Source organism: Hypanus sabinus, chromosome 6 (genome assembly GCF_030144855.1).
Source record: "Hypanus sabinus isolate sHypSab1 chromosome 6, sHypSab1.hap1, whole genome shotgun sequence".
NCBI lineage: Eukaryota > Metazoa > Chordata > Chondrichthyes > Myliobatiformes > Dasyatidae > Hypanus > Hypanus sabinus.
Window position 1 is genome coordinate 167,105,357 of NC_082711.1, and position 18,923 is coordinate 167,124,279.

The 18,923-nt window shown below is 41.3% G+C and overlaps 1 protein-coding gene across 2 annotated transcripts in view; it reads right to left on the reverse strand.

Annotated features, from left to right (window-relative positions):
• Positions 1 to 18,923, reverse strand: part of LOC132396063 (rap1 GTPase-activating protein 2-like) — a 298,797-nt gene that overhangs the window by 254,327 nt on the left and 25,547 nt on the right. For both annotated transcript variants that reach the window (XM_059973425.1, XM_059973423.1), the window contains exon 2: positions 11,130 to 11,165. In XM_059973425.1, the coding sequence (XP_059829408.1) occupies positions 11,130 to 11,165 (36 nt within the window). The remainder of the gene's footprint in view (positions 1 to 11,129; positions 11,166 to 18,923) is intronic.

The following is an 18,923-nucleotide window of genomic DNA, read 5'->3' on the forward strand; positions in this document are numbered from 1 at the left end:
CTATGCACAGAATAAAAATGATACATTACATCCTGAGATAAGAACATAACAATATGTTTTCATATCACGCTTCTTTAATAACACATACCATAGTATCTCAGGGGAGTATCATCAGATAAGGACAATAAAAGCGAACCAGTGAATTTTGGTTTCTAAGACTAGAGGGCCTATGTTGAGGGAGTGGGGCAAGAAACGTACAGGATCTGAAGAGGAATTTTGAGATCTTGCCTGAGTAGGGGATGGAGTGAGATACTCTCTCAGCAATTACTAGAGTAATTGAGTATGGAAACAGGCCCTTCAGCCCAACTGGTTCATGCTGACCACAGCATCCTCTCCGATAGTCCCAGTAGTCCCCATTCAGCCCTTAACCCTTCAATGTCTGTTCTGTCTTAAAAAGTCTTAAAAACTGCAGCATCCCTACTGATTTTTAAAAATCTCTGGCCCTTCCTCATTGAAAGTAGAGAAGGCTCATTCAGAGCAGTATTGAGAACCTTATTCACAGGCATCGGGAGCCCAACGTAAATGTGAGAAGGAATGCACCAATTCACAAGTCACCCACCCTTACAGCATCTCCTGCCCCATCTGCCCCAGTCCCACATAGGCTTCATCTGTCATTTCAGCATGCTGAAAACCAGAGCCAGAGCTGAAGCAAATTGTTCTCAGATTCAAGATTCACGTGTCACATTTACATTGAAACCTACAGTGCAATTGTTTGTATCAACTGCCTATAAAGAATACAATGCTGGAATGTGTACTGGCAGAATAGAAAAGAGGAACATCCTCACTTAGTTACTCTGAATTCCAGTACTAGTTTACATAAACTAATAGCCAGATAATCTGTGTAATCGATAGCAGATAAAACTGCTTTTACTTAGTGCTGAGCACACACTTTGAGCACCACGCTAACAGATCTCGCAAAAATGCCAAGCCTGCATTTCAGAGTACATAAGTATTAAGTCCCAAATCTCTAAGATTGTGAGTTAACAGGAAGGATCAGCAAAAATGCATACAATATAAAAAGCTGCTTAAAATAATAAATGCAATTTAATATCAATTTTTCACTTCATGGTATGGCTAAGAAACATTTCTTTCCTGAAGCATAAATGGGAACAAGTGACAACAGCAAAATAAGTCACTCAATTAAGAACAAATTATTCCAAGACAGTCGACAGATTGAAAAGAATGGGCTGATTCAAAGTACAATTAGTTGCTGAGAGTTAACCTTGGGTTGGCATCTCTAATGATAAGTCTATTCAGCAGGTGCCAGATGACACAGCAGTCTGCATAATGTTGAGGGAAACTGGTTTGATTCACTGCCAATCTAGGCTCACCAATAAACAAACAGGAACTAGGGTTTTTGATGATAGCAGTGGAGTTATAGGATTTTACACCTCCCCAACATCACAACACCTGTGTTCCTGCCCTACTGACAATCATGACCATGCCAAGATACCACGTCCATTTAATAGATCGAGAATAAAATATTACTTGGTGAACAGATTTCTGTAAGTGATCACTTTCTACTTTTACAAGTAGTTTAGCCTTCTCCTCAGTTTGATGAAGGGACAATCTTTCAGAAAATGCAGAATTTCTGCATCTTGTCATAGCTACAGGAAATGATGGATTAAGCATCCCATTGGGGAAGACTGGCTCCCCCATAACTGTTGTTGCTTTCTCTTTGATTGAGCAGGACCCACATTCAGAATGACAGCTGAAACATTTAAAAATTCAAAGTTCAAAGTAAATTTATTATCAAAACATTCATATGTCATCATTCACTACCTTGTGATTTATTCTCTTGCAGAAATTTACAGAAAACTAATAATAAACCAACACTGAAAAACAAGAAATGTTAAGACATGACAAACTGTGCAAATATTTAAAATATACTGAGAATATGTATTGTAAAGAGTCTCTGAAAGTGAGTGCATAGATCATAGAATCAATTCAGAGTGGTGATGAATGAAGTCCTCCAGGTTGGTTCAGGAGCCTGATGTTGTAGGGTAATAGCTGTTCCTCAAAGTTCAAAATTCAAAGTAAATTTATTATCAAAGTACATATATGTCACTTTATTCAAACCTGAGATTCATTTTCTGCGGGCATACTTAATAAATCTATAATGGAATAACAACTGCAATAGAATCAATGAAAGACCACATCAACTTGGGTGATCAACCAATGTGCTGAAGACAACTAGCTGTGCAAATACAAAAATAAAGAAATAATAATAATAAATAAATAAGCAATAAATATTGAGAATATGAGATGAAGAGTCCTTGAAAGTGAGTTCATAGGTTGTGGGAACATTTCAATGATGGGGCAAGTGGAGTTGAGTGAAGCTCTTTGGTTAAAGAGTCTGATGGTTTAGGGGTAAATGCTGATCCTAAACCTGGTCGGGTAGAACCTAAGACACCTCATGGGGTCAACTATAAAGAATTTAATTTTCACTTCAATTAATTCCCAGTCCTTGTCCAAGTGCTCTCTGGACCCACATCCTGGTTTGACTTGCTAGAGAGTAAGCAGCAAGTTGATTGGACTGGCTGTCAGCGTAGAGGGGGCTCATGAGTGTTCTTGCTGCAGGTCACTAATGTGGATGGATATTAGAGTCAGAGCATCACCGAACACTATGTCACAGTAACAAGCCCTTCAACGTATCTATTCCGTGCCAAACCATTACTCTGCCTACTCCCACTGACCCACACCTGGACTATACCCCTCCCATCCATGTACATAATCAAATTTCTCTTAAATGTTGAAATCGAACCCACATCTACCACATCTGCTGGCAGCTCCTTCCACACTCTCACCACCCTCTGAGAGAATTAGTCCCCCCTCAAGAGCCTATCTAAGAGTTTCTTAAATAGCCCTAATGTATCTGCCTCTACCATCATCCACTGGCAGGGTGTTCCAAGAGCTCACTATGTTTCAAGAACACTGCCCTAATTCCATGAAAATATGCAGACAATCCTGGCACCTGCCAACATGAGTATCAAGCAAACTCTGGCTTTTAGATCCTCTCTAGAAATCTGGCAGCTGTTGGACTAACCAAACAGCTGTTTACGTAAAGCTGCAGTCTAACAATGATTCACAATCCTTTTCATCCTTGTGGTTGTTCTTGCAGTTCATTTTAAAAATTCCATCACAGTACTACATTTTCCTTCAAATTAATACCATCTGCTGTGCAAGATAATGAAAAGAAGAACAATTAATTCAAAGTAGAAATGATGTACTTGGTATCATCTACACTGGTCATCCACTTTATCCACAGGGTGTGGGCCGTATGCTGCTGTTAAGCAGGTAGCAAAGGAAGGTTAATATTTATCAAAATCAAACAAAATATTACACCTGTCATGGTGAGCGGCTATTTATTCAGTTTGATACTAAATCCCTGCAGTGACTTGTGTTAGGAAATTACAATTAATTGGTTGTTTAACAGGGGGTTGCACACCTAATGTAAGAGAACACAATTACTTCTTGGTTGCTATGGTGAATGTGGGGCCTCAATAAGAATTTATGGGTTTTCAAGATTTATGCTTTTCCAAGTTGGCCTGGGAGAGTTGGAAACTGATGCACCATCAATAACTCACACTGAGACGTAAGGCGAGATATCGGCTTTTATTGGCTGGAAGAAGGAACCAGGAGTGAGTGTCTATCATACAATGTCCTGAAGACTGAGGCCGAGCGTCAGGCCTCAGATCGCCTTTATACAGGGGCCTGTGGGAGGAGCCACAGGAGCAGTCAGCAGGGGGCGTGTCCAGACAGGCACATAGTTCACCACAGAAACAGAAAGAGCAAATGATTATGCTACAAAGCTAAAAGACTGTTCTACCTCAGAGAATGTCTAGAGGGCAGGACTTCCTATCTCAAGTAGCAAAGGAAGCCAAAATAGATTATTTTTATGGGAAGTTAGATAATGACCAGCAGGAGACAGGTTTAAAAAGATATACAGATGGGACGTGACATAGGAATAGACTTGTGCAAAGGATAAATGGGCTGAATGGCTCACATATTGTATGTTGATGTCACTGTCAAGGCCAACCCTTATTATTTATTCCTAATTGCCCTTGAAGAACTTGCTACACTTCGGAGGGCAATTAAGCTGTGTTGCCAGCAGAGTATCATTAAGGCAGCATCCATAATTAAGGACCCCCCATCACCCAGGGCATGTCTTCTTCTCATTTCTATCATTGGAGAGGAGGTAGAAACATAGAAACATAGAAAATAGGTGCAGGAGTAGGCCATTTGGCCCTTTGAGCCTGCACCGCCATTCAGTATGATCATGGCTGATCATCCAACTCAGAACCCTGTACCTGCTTTCTCTCCATACCCTCTCATCCCTTTAGCCACAAGGGCCATATCTAACTTCCTCTTAAATATAACCAATGAACCGGCCTCAACTGTTTCCTGTGGCAGAGAATTCCACAGATTCACTACTCTCTGTGTGAAGAAGTTTTTCCTCATCTCGGTCCTCCCCTTTATCCTTAAACCCCTCGTTCTGGACTTCCCCAACATCGGAAACAATCTTCCTGCATCTAGCCTGTCCAATCCCTTTAGAATTTTATATGTTTCAATAAGATCCCCCCTCAATTTTCTAAATTCCAGTGAGTATAAGCCTAGTCAATCCAGTCTTTCTTCATATGAAAGGCCTGCCATCCCAGGAATCAATCTGGTGAACCTTCTCTGTACTCCCTCTATGGCAAGAATGTCTTTCCTCAGATTAGGGGACCAAAACTGTACCATTAGGTACACAAACTTAAAGATATACACTCAACACTCAAAACTGTACCATTAGGTACACAAACTTAAAGATACACACTCAACACTCAGGGTGTCCTGGGAAAGTGAATATAAAACCATATCAATCTTCCACGTTTCCTTAATTGTTGGGAACGTTTGGTTGATTAGCTACAGTAAAAAAAACCCTCTCCCAGGTAAGGGTTGCTGGGAAGAGAGTCAGCAAGATGTTAAAGATGAAAAGATCTGAAGATTAAATATTAACTTTATTTGTCACATGTACTCTGCACTGAAATATAGAAACATATGTTGCTCATGTCAATGACCAACACAGACCAAGGATGTGTTGGGGGCAGCCCACAAGTGCTTCCAGCACCAGCCTAGCCTGTCCAGAGCTCATTAACCCTAATCGTGTGTCTTTGGAATGTGTGGGGAAACCGAGAGGAAACCCATGTGGTTGCAGGGAGAATGTATTTATTCCTCACTCACAGCAGTGGAAATTGAACCCCAATCACTGATTGCCGACTGAAGCCGCAAAGCAATGTGCTAACTGCTACACCACATGCTATTCAAACTTATTGAGAGATTCTGCTTTGGTTTCAGTGAGGGCCTTTTTCCCAGCAAGTAGACTACCCGCTGTTATGCATTAATTGTCTGAATAGATTTTATTATTTGCTTGCTGAGTAAATATACTGTTTTCTGTGGAAATATACTTTGTTCTATGTAAACAGACCCTGTACATTGCGTAAGTGGAACTGGGAGAGGGCAGGGAAATGCTAGATACTATCATGAACTACTGAAGAGGGCTGCAATGCTGCAGTCAAAAAGCATAGTAACTCCAACCAAGGTAACTGCTAATCCGTTAGTCTAACATTAATAACACATTAAACAATGCAATCTGTCCCAAGGTGCAGCCTGTGATAGGAAAAGCTTAATAGGAATTAGTCAGCATTGATTGAAGAGGGTACACCAAACATCTCAGTAGCTTTGAAGATTTAGAGGAGTGGATAGATATTACAATTTTTGCAAAAGCTTTTAACAAATGGTTCTCTGGAAAATCCATTCATTAAGACTAATCAGAAAAGAAAGTTGAAATAGGCACTTCTACGTTATTGCTGTTGCTGGGCTATTGTTGCATTGACTCAGTGCCATGGTCAAATACTGTGTAAACTAGACTCATGCTACACTTTGAACGTAACTGCATACTTTAATGTCTGCTCGTCGGTTCCATGTCACACTTCAATATATTCTATAGCATTTTCCAAGTGAGGCAAGTTCAGATTTTCACATTGCAAAATGGCTGGAGAGCACCAACATTGCAGTTCAGTGATTTTTTAAAATAGAGGAACAGCACGGAACAGGCCTTTCCGGCCCGACAAGTCGCACCGCCCAACAACCCACCTTTAAACTCTGGTCTAATCACAGGGTCAATTCACAATAACTAATTAACCTACTAACTTTTAGACTGTGGGAGAAAATGTGAGCACCCAGAGGAAATACACACAGTTCACGGTAACATATAAGCTCCTGACAGACGGTGCTGGAATTGAACTCCTAATTCCGGAACAGCCCGAGCTATAATAGCATTACGCTAACCGCTAGGCTATTGTACTGAGCGTTTACCCTGGGTTCCTTTGGGTGGAGATTGCAAACCCACCCATACTGCATGAGCTGGATCTCAGAAGTGAAAGGACAGTGCATTCACCCACTGTACCACCCTGCTGATATAAATAGGACTCTCACTTCCACAGAGGATTTCATATGAATGTTATAGATATTAATAGACTTTGCTTTCAGTTTAGTCCAGTACTAATCAAGCTCAGACTCATTTCAAATGCAAGAAACCTTCCAGGAAGAGAACAACTTGACCCCAGACTGAAACATGCTGCATAGAATGAGACCATCTGGCCCAACAGACAAATGCTAAACTTCAAACAAAATAATTGGTGTCTGAATTGCTCTTTTTCTCCATGCATCTGCAACTTTTACCCCCCTGAAATTTACTCCTTCGGGGGCAAGCTTCAAGTCACAATGATCTGTTTAATGAATAGCAGTTATGTATTAAATAAAAGCTGCAGATGGTTGATGGGGGCAGTGGGTTGGTTCCAAAAACTCTCTGACTGAATTCGTTTCTCAAGATCTCCCCGTAAAATATCTCTGATATCCTATGGACCTTACCAGTTGATGGGTTGAGATGGGGAACATGCCTTCCACTCAGGCCTGGAATGTGGCTACCACGCAGGTTGGGACGCACAGGCCATGGAGATGAGAAAGGACAAATGATCTAAAGGGAAGGAGGTGTATTGGCAAATCTGGTATTTGGCACCAAGACTCTGGAGTGCAATGTCACCATGAGATCAGTGGCTTCCACACAGAAGAGAGAGGGAAATGGCATTCCTATCAAGCTGCCAGGTTTTGGACAATAGAGATAATAGGCTTCTGTAGGTCAGGATTGACCATGGATGCTGCATTCTAGCTGTCTAGATGTGCAAGCCAGGGCAGTACAGTATGGAAAGCAAGCTGTTGCCCATGTAGCAGCTCCCTCTCTCCACCCATCTGACGAACCCAGAGGAAAGGCAGAGACCGATACAGTTTGACACCAGCAGCATCACAGAAGTTGCCAATTAGTGTTGAACTCAACGTCAGACTGCCTTAGGGGGTTCCTACTTTGGATATTTTGTTTGGGGTTTACTCCCCTATGGGTGGGATAGCCGCTAGGCAGTGGAGGTTTGAGATCAGAGTTTTCCTTCTCCCAGATGAACAGCCAACCACAGCTGATGAGCCACATTTGCCTGAAACGATGGATTTTAAGGAGCCAGTAACCCACCTTTGCCCCTTTTCCTGTCAGTAGAAATGGTTCCACTGGGCTTAGTAGCTAAGCTACACGTGAAGGCCAGGAGCTGGACTTAGTTGTCAGAGTCTATTGGAGGTGCACGCCATTGGGAACATTTAATAGGTAGCAGGAGCTTATCCCCATTACTACCTCGGCTATAACAATAGGGGGTGCTGGCAGAAGAACAGACTGCCTCATGTATTGAAATCAGTGGTGGGTTGGTGAGGACAGTCTGCAATCCTGTACATAAAAGTAATAACATCCTAATAAATTTACTCCCTCTGCCAAGTCCACTAGAGCAGGACTGGGGAAATCTGCTGTTGCCTCCATTGACACCTAACAAAAACATGGCTTGTTTAAGATGCTCAGTGCCTCATGTTCCATCACAGAAGGTCCAAGTCCCCTAAATTTTAGATAATCAGGAAATCAGGGTGGCAGATCCAGAACTCTGAATTATCATGGGACTTGACAGGGAAAGTGGCTGGGGTGTCCAGGTTCAGAGGTCACAGATTCAAGCTAAGGGGTTCCCTATTCATAATAGAGGTGAAAAGAAATTTCTTCACCCAATGTGTGGCATATATTTGGAATCCTCCAGTCGGAGGTGGGGGCCATGGGGGCTCAGTCACTGAGTAAATTCAAGACAGTGATATGTAGATATTTGAATCTTAATGGAATTTTGGAGTTTGTACGGGAATCAGCACAGAGGTAAAATTTCTGTCCTGATCTCATTAAGTTTAACGAGCTATTCCCTGCAGCCTTGAAACACCCAATGTACTATCACTGGAGATGGACCTTTGATTCAGATTTTTTTTTACATGGGATTCAACAGAACTTCCAGCAAAGTAATTTCCAACCAATTGGTCTGGGGCTGTGTTTATGTTCTTCTCAAGCATCCTCACACTGTACACTGTCCAACTCAATCATATTAGCAGTTGCTATGAAGTCCAGGAGATTGAGGGCCATTATTTGCTTATAGTAATAATGACATTTCTCATGACTTGGCAATGGAGAAGAGTGGCTGTGTATGCTACAGGAATCTCCAAAACACGTCCACAACTGCAGGACCGATGAGGATTCTTACTGCACAAATGAAACACATAAAAACTCTCCATTGTTGGTCAGTGGTCATCAAGGGCACTCTGCAGGACATAAAGGGAAACAGATGCACTGGCATTCTGGCACTTGGCACAGAGACTCTGTGTGTCTCTTTTCACAGATGCTGCTTGACCTGCAGCTATTGTATTTTATTTATTATTATTTATTATCTTTTTTCTCTGCTAGATTATGTATTGCATTGAACTGCTGCTGCTAAGTTAACAAATTTCACATCACATGCTGGTGATAATAAACCTGATTCTGATTGTTTCTAGCATTTATTATTTATTAATGACTCTATACATGATCCACAAATATGCAGAGGTTGCGATGCACGCTGCCTTCCAGAGTAAACATCAAAATGTAAAACTATCATTGCTGTCCAGGGCCATATTAGCCACACAAGTGACAAGATTTAACATTGCTCACTCCCACAAATGTACCTTTAAACACATCTGGGCTATGTAGTCATACCCAGTTCCACATTCTAACCTAAAACCCTGAGCAAAAGAAATGGGTGTCAGCCATTTGGCTCCTCCACTTTCTTCTACCATGGCTGATCTTCTACGTCAACCTACTTGACCTCATCTCCTATCCCTAGAATATCGTAGCATCACTCTGGGAATTCTTAATGAATCCAATGGAAATGTACATTTTGGTCTTTCTACAAGTAGAAGTATTTCACCCTCCATCTACCGCAAAGCTTTTCTTTTTTTTTGCTCAAAACACACAATGTAATCCACTATCAATTTAATGCAGTGCTACCAAGTCTCACAGCCAAACTCAATCAGCAGGAGGAGTTTTGCAGCATCGACAGAGATGGAAACCAGGTAATTCAGTCTATAGTAAATGTAAGCCCAGTGCAAATTCCCTTTTACAAGGACTGCAGTGATGAAACTAACACTAACTTAAAATTACTTCTTAATTATAAAAGTACAGCTATTATTTAATGAATGTCTGTCTTATAGGCAGCTTAGAAACATAATGAACTGTGACAGGCATCTTCACTTCTCTCTGGGTCTTCTGAACATGTCTGCAATATTTCCACAACTCTGCTGCTGCCCAGTGGGTGATGAGGAGCTGCAGTATGTTCACTACTGGGCAAGGGATCACGATTCCACACGCGACCAATGAGCTCTTCCTGAATTCAGGCATAAATCCATGCAGCACTTTGAGCCTTAGTATCAAAGACTTGATCATTACTGAGTGGTTCGGGGCACAGCTCAATGCCTAAAAGCCAGAACAGTTCACAAGTCAAAAATGTAGCTGTGAACCGAGATCCCACATGGCAGAGGATGCCCAAAGCCCTGCAACAGTTGATAAATCCTTCCTGCTCGACTCCTAGCCACTCATTTGTGTGTGCTAGGGTGCATTCTGGAGTCAGGTTATATAACAAATATTCAGTTCAACTGCAGCCTTTCTTCAGATTTGAATGAGGATTGTAGATTGAATTCAAAATGCAGCCCTGAATAGTAATCTTCCTGGAGCTGTGCACTGGATCAGACAATGCTGATTAACATTCATTTTGGGTGTCTGGAGTGTGAGTACGAAGAAGGAGATGTGTTCAAAGAAAGCAACACAAATACTTTGTAACTTTAGAACTGTCCCGCTGTTACCTTCGAACTTTAGCATACAAAAATATCATGTAATATCGACACTCTTCCTCCAAGAGTGTCTCAACTCTGTTGAATAAAACACTTCTGTATCCACTAGCTTCATGTCTCTGGTGACTTTGTTCATGTTATAACAGTAAGTTCATAACCTGGGGAGGACTTCAGGTCATTTTTCCTATTTCATATAATTTTGCCCAGATTCTGAGTTGCTCCATCACAATATCCAATTCAGGTTATGCTGCCTAATATTTAAACAAAGGCACAAGGAGAAAATCATGTGCTTCTGCACAGACAGAACACTAATTAGAAAACGTGAAAAGGCTCAGTTGAGGTTCTCCTGACCTTTATCTTTAACTTTCGCAGGAGACTCTGGGGGAAATAGTGAAAACGTGTTTTTAACCATTCATGTACTTTCATCTATCTGTGTAATTTTTATTCCTGGCCCTTTCTATTTATGTTCACCCAGAGTTATGGTAAGAGGTCAGGAAAACCTTCAGGGAAATTCAGGACAGCATAACATCTAATTTACTAATACTTTTGGCTAAATGCTAAATTCCAGTGCAGTATTACAAAATGGGATCAGGTAATTAAGATCTGCAATAACTTCCTGCAGATCTCAGAATATCGAGAGTGCATGTGGAGTCAGAAATAAGAAAATAAATGTCAGCATTTCAAACATATTCAGGAAAAGAATCAGATCAATGCTACCTCAATAAGCCCAGTCAAGAAGTGCATGATTATTCAACGTCCTATCAAATACAACAAAGGATTTATGAACGCTGACCCGAAAAGATGGAGCAGGGTTATTGCCAATTTGGCCCTGTATTCAAATACAAACACAGCAGATTACTCACCTCTGTCTCAGGGCAGCCACGGTAGCCTTATCAATCCTGCAAAGAAAAAAGACAAAATGAAAATTAATCATTCACAAGTACAAAGCAACGACCAGAAAAAAGAAACAATTTTCTCTTGATTGGACGAGGTTTCCCCGTATGAATCAGCTGGTGTCCAGGTTGCAAGCTATTGAGCATTGGAATGGTTAGCTGGCTACACTTGCTGGCACCACACACTGCCTAAGCCCCATTCACTTCCAGCCCGCCATATGCAAGTAATCCCTCCTGTAAAGCAAAAACCTCCCCTAGCAACTAATAGCATTACACTCATAAGTAATCTGTCTATTGTACTCCAGTAACATGTTCCAGTTTTGCACAGTCCAATGAAATAATCCAGAAAGCAAGAGTCAAAAATCAATCTGAATGCTCTGTTTGGCTGGGATGCAGATGGATTGTTTCCGATTCAATTGATTTACTCTTGCCAGCAAAGCAATTATGCAGAGGTGAGAAAAACTGTTGACAAATACTGAAACACAAGGACAAAATGCTGGCTGCAAATATTTCATCTGACCCTTCTGTGAGATGACCTCCTATGGATTTACTGACTGGTATGTTGTCAGCAATACTTCAACCGTTGTTTGAGTGAGGCCATATCTTCCCATGTATATAGAGCTACACAGTTACTTGTACATTGTATTTTATAAGATAGTTTTTATATTTATATTTGCCGTGTTTCTTTTTTGCTTTTTTATTGTCTTCTTTATGCTTATTGTGTATTTTATGCCCAATGGATCTGGAATACCAATCATTTCATTCTCCTTTACATTCATGTACTGAAGAATGACAATAAACAATCTTGAATCTTATATCTAGTTTGCACATAACACCCATGTTGCAGTCTTGTCTTCTCATTTACTAAGATTACATTTGATTACTCCATCCACAAATTGAATTGCCCCACTATTGGTAGCCATGTCTCCAGCAGCCAAAGATCTCAATTCTAAAATTCCCTCTCTACACTTCTCTAACTCGCTACTCTATCCCTCCATCCTCTACACCCTCTCTCTGAACAAATACTTGCTCATCCTTTCCCCACCTGGCACTGGACTCAACTTTTAGCTGGGACCAATTCCAAGAAACTGCTTGGAATTTCAGCAACAATGGAAGTGCCCCAATCTATGTAGTGAACATTGATAAATGGTCAAAATAAACAATTCAGTAATGACACAAATTAAAGCTTTATCCCAATTAATTATACCTAGAAATCCAATCACAATGTGAAAAGATGGTAGGGGTAGCAATGCTTCTCTGTTGTTGAATCACAGAGGAAGACTAAAACATGCCAGGATGATTTATTTCCTTCTCCTTCCACTTTCTTATTAAAGCTTCTGCTCCCTTTCCATTCTGGTCCCAATTAAGGATCTTGGCCCAAAATGTTGAAGGTTCATTTCCCTCCAAAGATTCTGCCTGACTTGCTGAGTTCCTCCAGTATTTTCTGTGTCTTGCTTCAAGTGGAAATGCAGATGGGTTTGGATGGCTTGTATACACTATTAACACAAATGGCCTGTAAATAGCTTCCAACACTTTCTTATTCTGTCAGAACATTAATGCATGGATGCTCTTGAGGGGAAGTAGGCAAATACTTGCATTCAAAAAAGGCAAAATAAGAAGGACATGTCAACTTGGAATGACAACAGTCCACAATAGACTTACCCTGTACATTTCTAGCCCCGAATCCTTGAGGGTAGAAATGTTTTTTGTTCCATAAAAAATAGAAGATTAGGCCTTACTGTCCCTCAAGTCTGCTCCGGCATTTGATAAGGTCAACACTGGCCTCTGTATCACCACTCCACTCTCCTCCTTATGCTGGCCTTCTCCTCTCTGCAATCTTTGTCCTGAGGCAGGGTTTTGCCCCAAAACCTCAACAATTCCTATCTCCTCACAGATGCTGCTTCACCTACCAAGTTATAGATTCCAACATCTGCATTGTTTTGTATCTCCATGGCTGTTCTGATCTTAGCCACAATCACCTGTTGTGATCACCTCCACTTCCTTTGGCATTGACTCCATTATGGAGCCGAACATCTGTCAGACGCAGCCTCTACGCCTCACAATTCAACAGAATTTCAACAACTCTCAACTCCTTGAGGGAAGAATTTCCTTATCTTCACCTTTACCATGTAACTCTTTATTCTGAAACTGGGGCTAATCAGACGTGATGGGCAGCTCATCCAGTTGAAAGAAAACTCTGATCTCAAACCTCTGTGGCCTTGAGGCTATACCCACTCATGGGGAAGGCTTTGGAAGTAAACCACAAGGGAAAATCACGAGCTGGAGTCCATAAGGCAGTCTTACATTGAGTTCAAATCTGACTGGCAACTCCTGCAATGCTGCTGGTGCCAAACTGTAACTGTCTCTGCCATTCCTTCGGATTCATCAGCTGTGTGGAGAGGGGAAGCCTGTTGCATGGGCAACAGCTTGCTCTCCATATCGTACTGCCTTGGTTTGCGTATCATGTAGACACTAGGATGCAACATCCAAAGGAGGGCCTCAAAGATCATTCTTTTGACCTCCAGTGGGTATAGGTCCAGCCTGCTTAATCATTGCATAGGTCACTACAGGGTGTGCTTTTAAAAAGAGCTTCATGGATTCTGTTGCATTAAAACTTCAAATTTAATTTAAAAACTGGTGTTCCTTCCACTGTATTTTAAGTCATAATTTGTACACCTTTCTCCCAGGCTCAGCTCCTCAACCCACAGTTGTTTTGTTAAGGTATCACCCCATCATCAAGCCCTGCCCACGCAGCTGAAATCTGTATCTGCTGACCAGAGATGGAGACTTAAGGCACAGAAACAGACCCTGAGGTGCACTGTCCAAACAGATCATCAGCCATCCATTTACACTAATCCTGTATTAATTCCATCTTTTATATTCTCTCAATTCCCCAAAATTCTACCGCTCTCCTATACACCAGGGGCAGTTTACAGTGGCTGTAAGACATAGGAGTAGAATTAGGCCATTTGGACCATTGAGTCTGCTCCGCCGATCCATTTCCCTCTCAACCTTACTCTCCTGCCTTCTCCCCATAACTTTTAGCGCCCATTCTAATCAAGAATCTATCAATCTCCGTCTTAAATAAACCCAGTGACTCAGCCTCACAGATTCACCACCCTCCAGCTAAAGAAATTCTTTAGTTCTAAAGTGACATCCTCTATTTTGTGGCTGTGCCCTCTGATCCTAGACACCCCCACCATAGGAAACATCTTCTTCACATCCACTCTATCTAGGCCTTTCAATATTTGATAGGTTTCAATGAGATCTCCCCTCATTCTTCAAAATCCCAGCAAGTAAAGGTCCAGGGCCATCAGTCACTCCTTGTATGAAAAGCATTTCATTCCCTGAATCATTTTTGTGAACCTCCTCTGAATCCTCTCCAATGTCAGCACAGTGGCCAATTAACCTACCAACTTGCATGTCTTTGGGATGTGGAAGGAAGTCAGGGTGCGTAGAGCAAACCATGTGGAGAATCTACAAACTTAACACTGACAAAATCTGAGGTCAGGATTGAGCCTAGATCTCTGGTGCTGTGAGGGAATCGAAGCCCACCATCCTCACATAAACCTCCAATCTTGATTTCGCGCTCAAGAGTGATCTACTTTCCCTACACAACCCAATCAGACCTGAAGCTGGCGTTCTGCACTCTGTGACTCTTGGTCCAAGCAGTACTGCTGGTGAGTTTTAATGAAAGAAATAAATTTATTTGCTAAAAATATTGTTATAAAACTCACTTATCAAAGGATAAACCTTTACAATTCCTTTCAAGGAAACATTTTGTGAGAATTTAGTTGCTAGGTTCAGTTGCTAAGTGATATTCTTCTGCATTCTTGTGGAAGTACATTGTTGCTGTAGGCAGCCAGTACAACACCAATACAAGTTTTGTAAATTGGTTGCAAGGATTTGGTACGTCATTCAATTTCTCTAAGTCACACCATTTGTCCAACACTTCAGCATGAACTCCAAGCTTCTAATCAAATCTCAGCCTCTGCTTTTGTGCTTCCCAAGGCCGGAAACTTCAGCAAGTAGAAAAGGAATGACTCTTCAAACTATCATCACTGAGACAGTTTAAGGATAAGAAGTTTGCTATTTAGGATGGGGTTGAACAAAAATTTCTTCACTCAGGGTCTATGAACTTTTGGAATCCTGCACACTTCAAGACTTAGGATTAAATATATTATAATTTAATTTAATTTTATTTAGAGATACAGCATGATAACAGGTCCTTCTGGACCAACAAGCTCACACCACCCAATTAGGTCCATGTGACCAATATACCTAATAACCCATACAGCTTTGGAACGTGGAAGGAAACCAAAGCACCCGGAGGAAACCCAATAGAAGGGGGGAGAATGTACAAACTCTTTACAGACAGAACTTGGGTCTCTGGCACTGTAACAGCATTACCCTAACTGCTACCCTTCAATGCTGCCGGAAGGAGCCAGATTAATATTGAGAGCGAAAGGAAATGGGATAAGAAGCATTGAAGAGGCAAGGAATCAGTTGAAACCTCACTGAATGGAGACACAGATGCTGGAATCTGGAGCAACACATGAAACTCTAGAGGAACTCAGCGGGTCAGGCAGCATCTATGGAGAGAAATTGGCATTTGATGTTTCCAATCCCAATGAAGAGTCTCAAACAGTAAAGTCTTCCTCCACAGATCCTGCCTGACTAGTTGAGCTTCGCCAGCATTCTGCGTGTTGCGTCACTCAACACTCAGGAAGTGGTGAACGACCATTTCCTGCTCCAACTTCTTATTCTTAGCATGTGCAAGAATACATCCTGTAAGGCTTTCTTTAGTGTCTAAGCTCTGTCCTTTGCAGAACATTGAAGTTTCACCCACTTTGGACATGAAGCACTCTTCTGACTTTCTGCCTGAGAACATGCTAATTGAGTTCTGATCCAGGGGCAATTTTGTGCACAAATTTGATCATCACTGAACATAAAATGAACAGAGAATTGAATTTGTTTTCAAAAACCCCGGACACCACAGTTGAACCAAGCACTCATTCATCTCCTCACAATGGGAAGTTAGAAGTTTGATAGGTCAAATTTAAAAATAGAGCCCCATGGGTTGCTTAATGTATGGGCCTCACCAAAGGTTTGAAAACCAGAATGAAGAAACCACTAGTGCAGTAGAGCTTTGTTTGAAACAATGCTTGAGGTATCAGCTGCATTGTGCATGGTGGTTGGAAGCCCTGTGGTCAGTGCTGGACATACATCACACCATCTCTCCAAATCCCAAAAGTACAGCTGGGAACAGCTATGGAATAACATCTTGTATTAAAATAGCATTTTTTGGAAAATGGTCATAGTTGTAGAAATATGAAGCATGGGTCACATAAAAGCTATCAAATAGATCAGGGCTTCCCAACTTTTTTATGCCATGGACCAATACCATTAAGCAAGGACACCAGATTGGGAACTGAGATAGACAGAACACAAACGTCAGAGCACAGAAGCAGAACAAACAACCCATTGAATTCATTCCAGTTCTTTGAATAGCAACGTATTCAATGTCATTTCTCCACTCTTTCCCCTTAGCCTAGCAAGTTATTTTCTTTACAGTGTGCACTTTATAACCACTTATTGCATTCTTCATATATTTTGCGATAGGGCTTACTGGAAAGACCAGCTTTTCATTGCATGTTCTTAACTGGCCTTGAAAAGAAGTTGGTGAGCTGCTTTCTGAATCCAGTGTGGTCCATCTGCGGTGAAGGTACTTCCATGTAATAAGTAGTGAGTTCCAGAATTTTGACCCAGTGACAAAATGTGCACTACATTGAAAATGGTAGGCTAGTGAATAAAATTATGGCTGAAAATTCGTGATTCAAGATTTAAGATTATTTATTGTCATTTTTCAGTGTGCAAGTATACAAAAAAATGAAATGATTGTTATTCCAGATCCAATGCAACACAAAAAAACACAAGAAGATATAAAAATAAAAGCAATCCTATAAAACACAATGTAAGTGGTGTGCATGGGGGGGGGGGGTGGTGAAGGGGCTGTGGAGAGGAGTAGATTATGTTAAAGTAGTGGGGTGGTGGGGTGGGTTCTTATTCTTCTTGTTTTACGGCAGTTGGCACCCAGCTTAATGGTGCATTACCGCCACCTCCTGCTCCGGAGTGTGGATCAGACGATAGACTTATATTCTAAATCCCTTCACCCATTCATACACACACACACACACCCTCCCCCCACAACCAATGTATACTTTATCCTTCCTTCTTTGGCCATCCTATACCCTATTCCTGTTTATCCATCATATCCTATAAAAAAAATCTGTATCCTTTAAGAAAGCTAAAAATACCTTGACCTATGCTCTCTCACCCATGCCCAGTAACCCTTTTAGTGTGAATTCCTGCACCCCCAATTCCCTATAGCTTAATTCTCATCATCTCTCTCTGTATCCCATACTTCCTGCAACTCAGAATTACATGTTCTACAGACTCCTCTTCCTGACATTCCTCACACAAACCTGTCTGGTGTTTCCCTGTCATTTTCAATGTTTTGTTTAGTGCACAGTGCCCCAGCCTTAACCTAGTCCACACAGTTTCCTATCTTCTGTATCCACTGCCTACCCTAGTACCTGTAACACTCTTTTGTATTTGATATAAGTGCCTCCCTTTCCCCTCTCTGACCCATCTTTCTTGCCACATTTGGATGATTTTTCCCCAGATTACACACTTAGCCTCTGCTTTACTGATACTAATATGCATTTCTATATTTTCTTTTGGTGGGGTGGGTTAATGGGTGGAGGCGTTGATCAGCCAGACGGCTGGGGGAATCAACTGTTTCTGAGTCTAGTGGTCTTGTCATGCATGTGGCGTAACCTCTTCTCAGAAGGGAGTGGTACAAGTCCATAAGCAGCATAGGTGGGATCCTTTGGATATTGCTGATCATTTTCTGGCAACTTATCCCAACTCATAGTCCAGCTCACTCCCTGTGCCCCCAATGCCTTTTGTGTCTAAAAACCTATCCATCTCCTTAAATATATTCAGTGCCTTAGCCTCTACAGCCCACTGTATAATTTTACAGGTCCACCACCCACTAAACCAGGGGTTCCCAACCTGGGGTCCACAGACCCCTCGATTAATGGTAGGGGTCCACGGCATAAAAAATGTTGGGATCCTGCTCTAAGTGGAGAAGCTAGTCCTCATCACAGTCTTTAATCTCCTGTCCCAACAAAAGTTCATAAGCTTCAGTTAGATTTATGCATGTTCTCTTCAATTCCAGTGAATACAAACCTAATCACTCCCCAATCATTGGCCCTGTCATCAATCTGTGAACCTTTACTGTCCTCCTCCTTTGGCAAGCATATTCGTTCTTCAGTAAGGAGGCTAAAACTGCACACAAAAGTCCAAGCATGGTTTTACCAAGACCTCAAATAGTTCCGTTTATTATCAGAGAATGTACACAGTATTTTTGCTCTTCGCAGACATTCCCAGAAACAGACCACTGTCTAATTGTAGCAAGATATTATCATTCCAAAGTCAAAAGTCAAAGTCATAGTAAATTTATTATCACATATATCTATGTTACCATATACTACCTTGAGATACATTTTCTTACAGGAAATTCACTGGATATAAAGGAATATAATAGAATTTATGAAAAACTATACATGAACAAAGACTGACAAACAACCTAAGTGCAAAAGAAGATAAATTTCTACAAATAAAAAAAAAAGTGAGTCAATAGGTTGTAGAATCAGTTCAGATTTGTGATGAGTGTAGTTATCCACAGTAGTTCCTGTA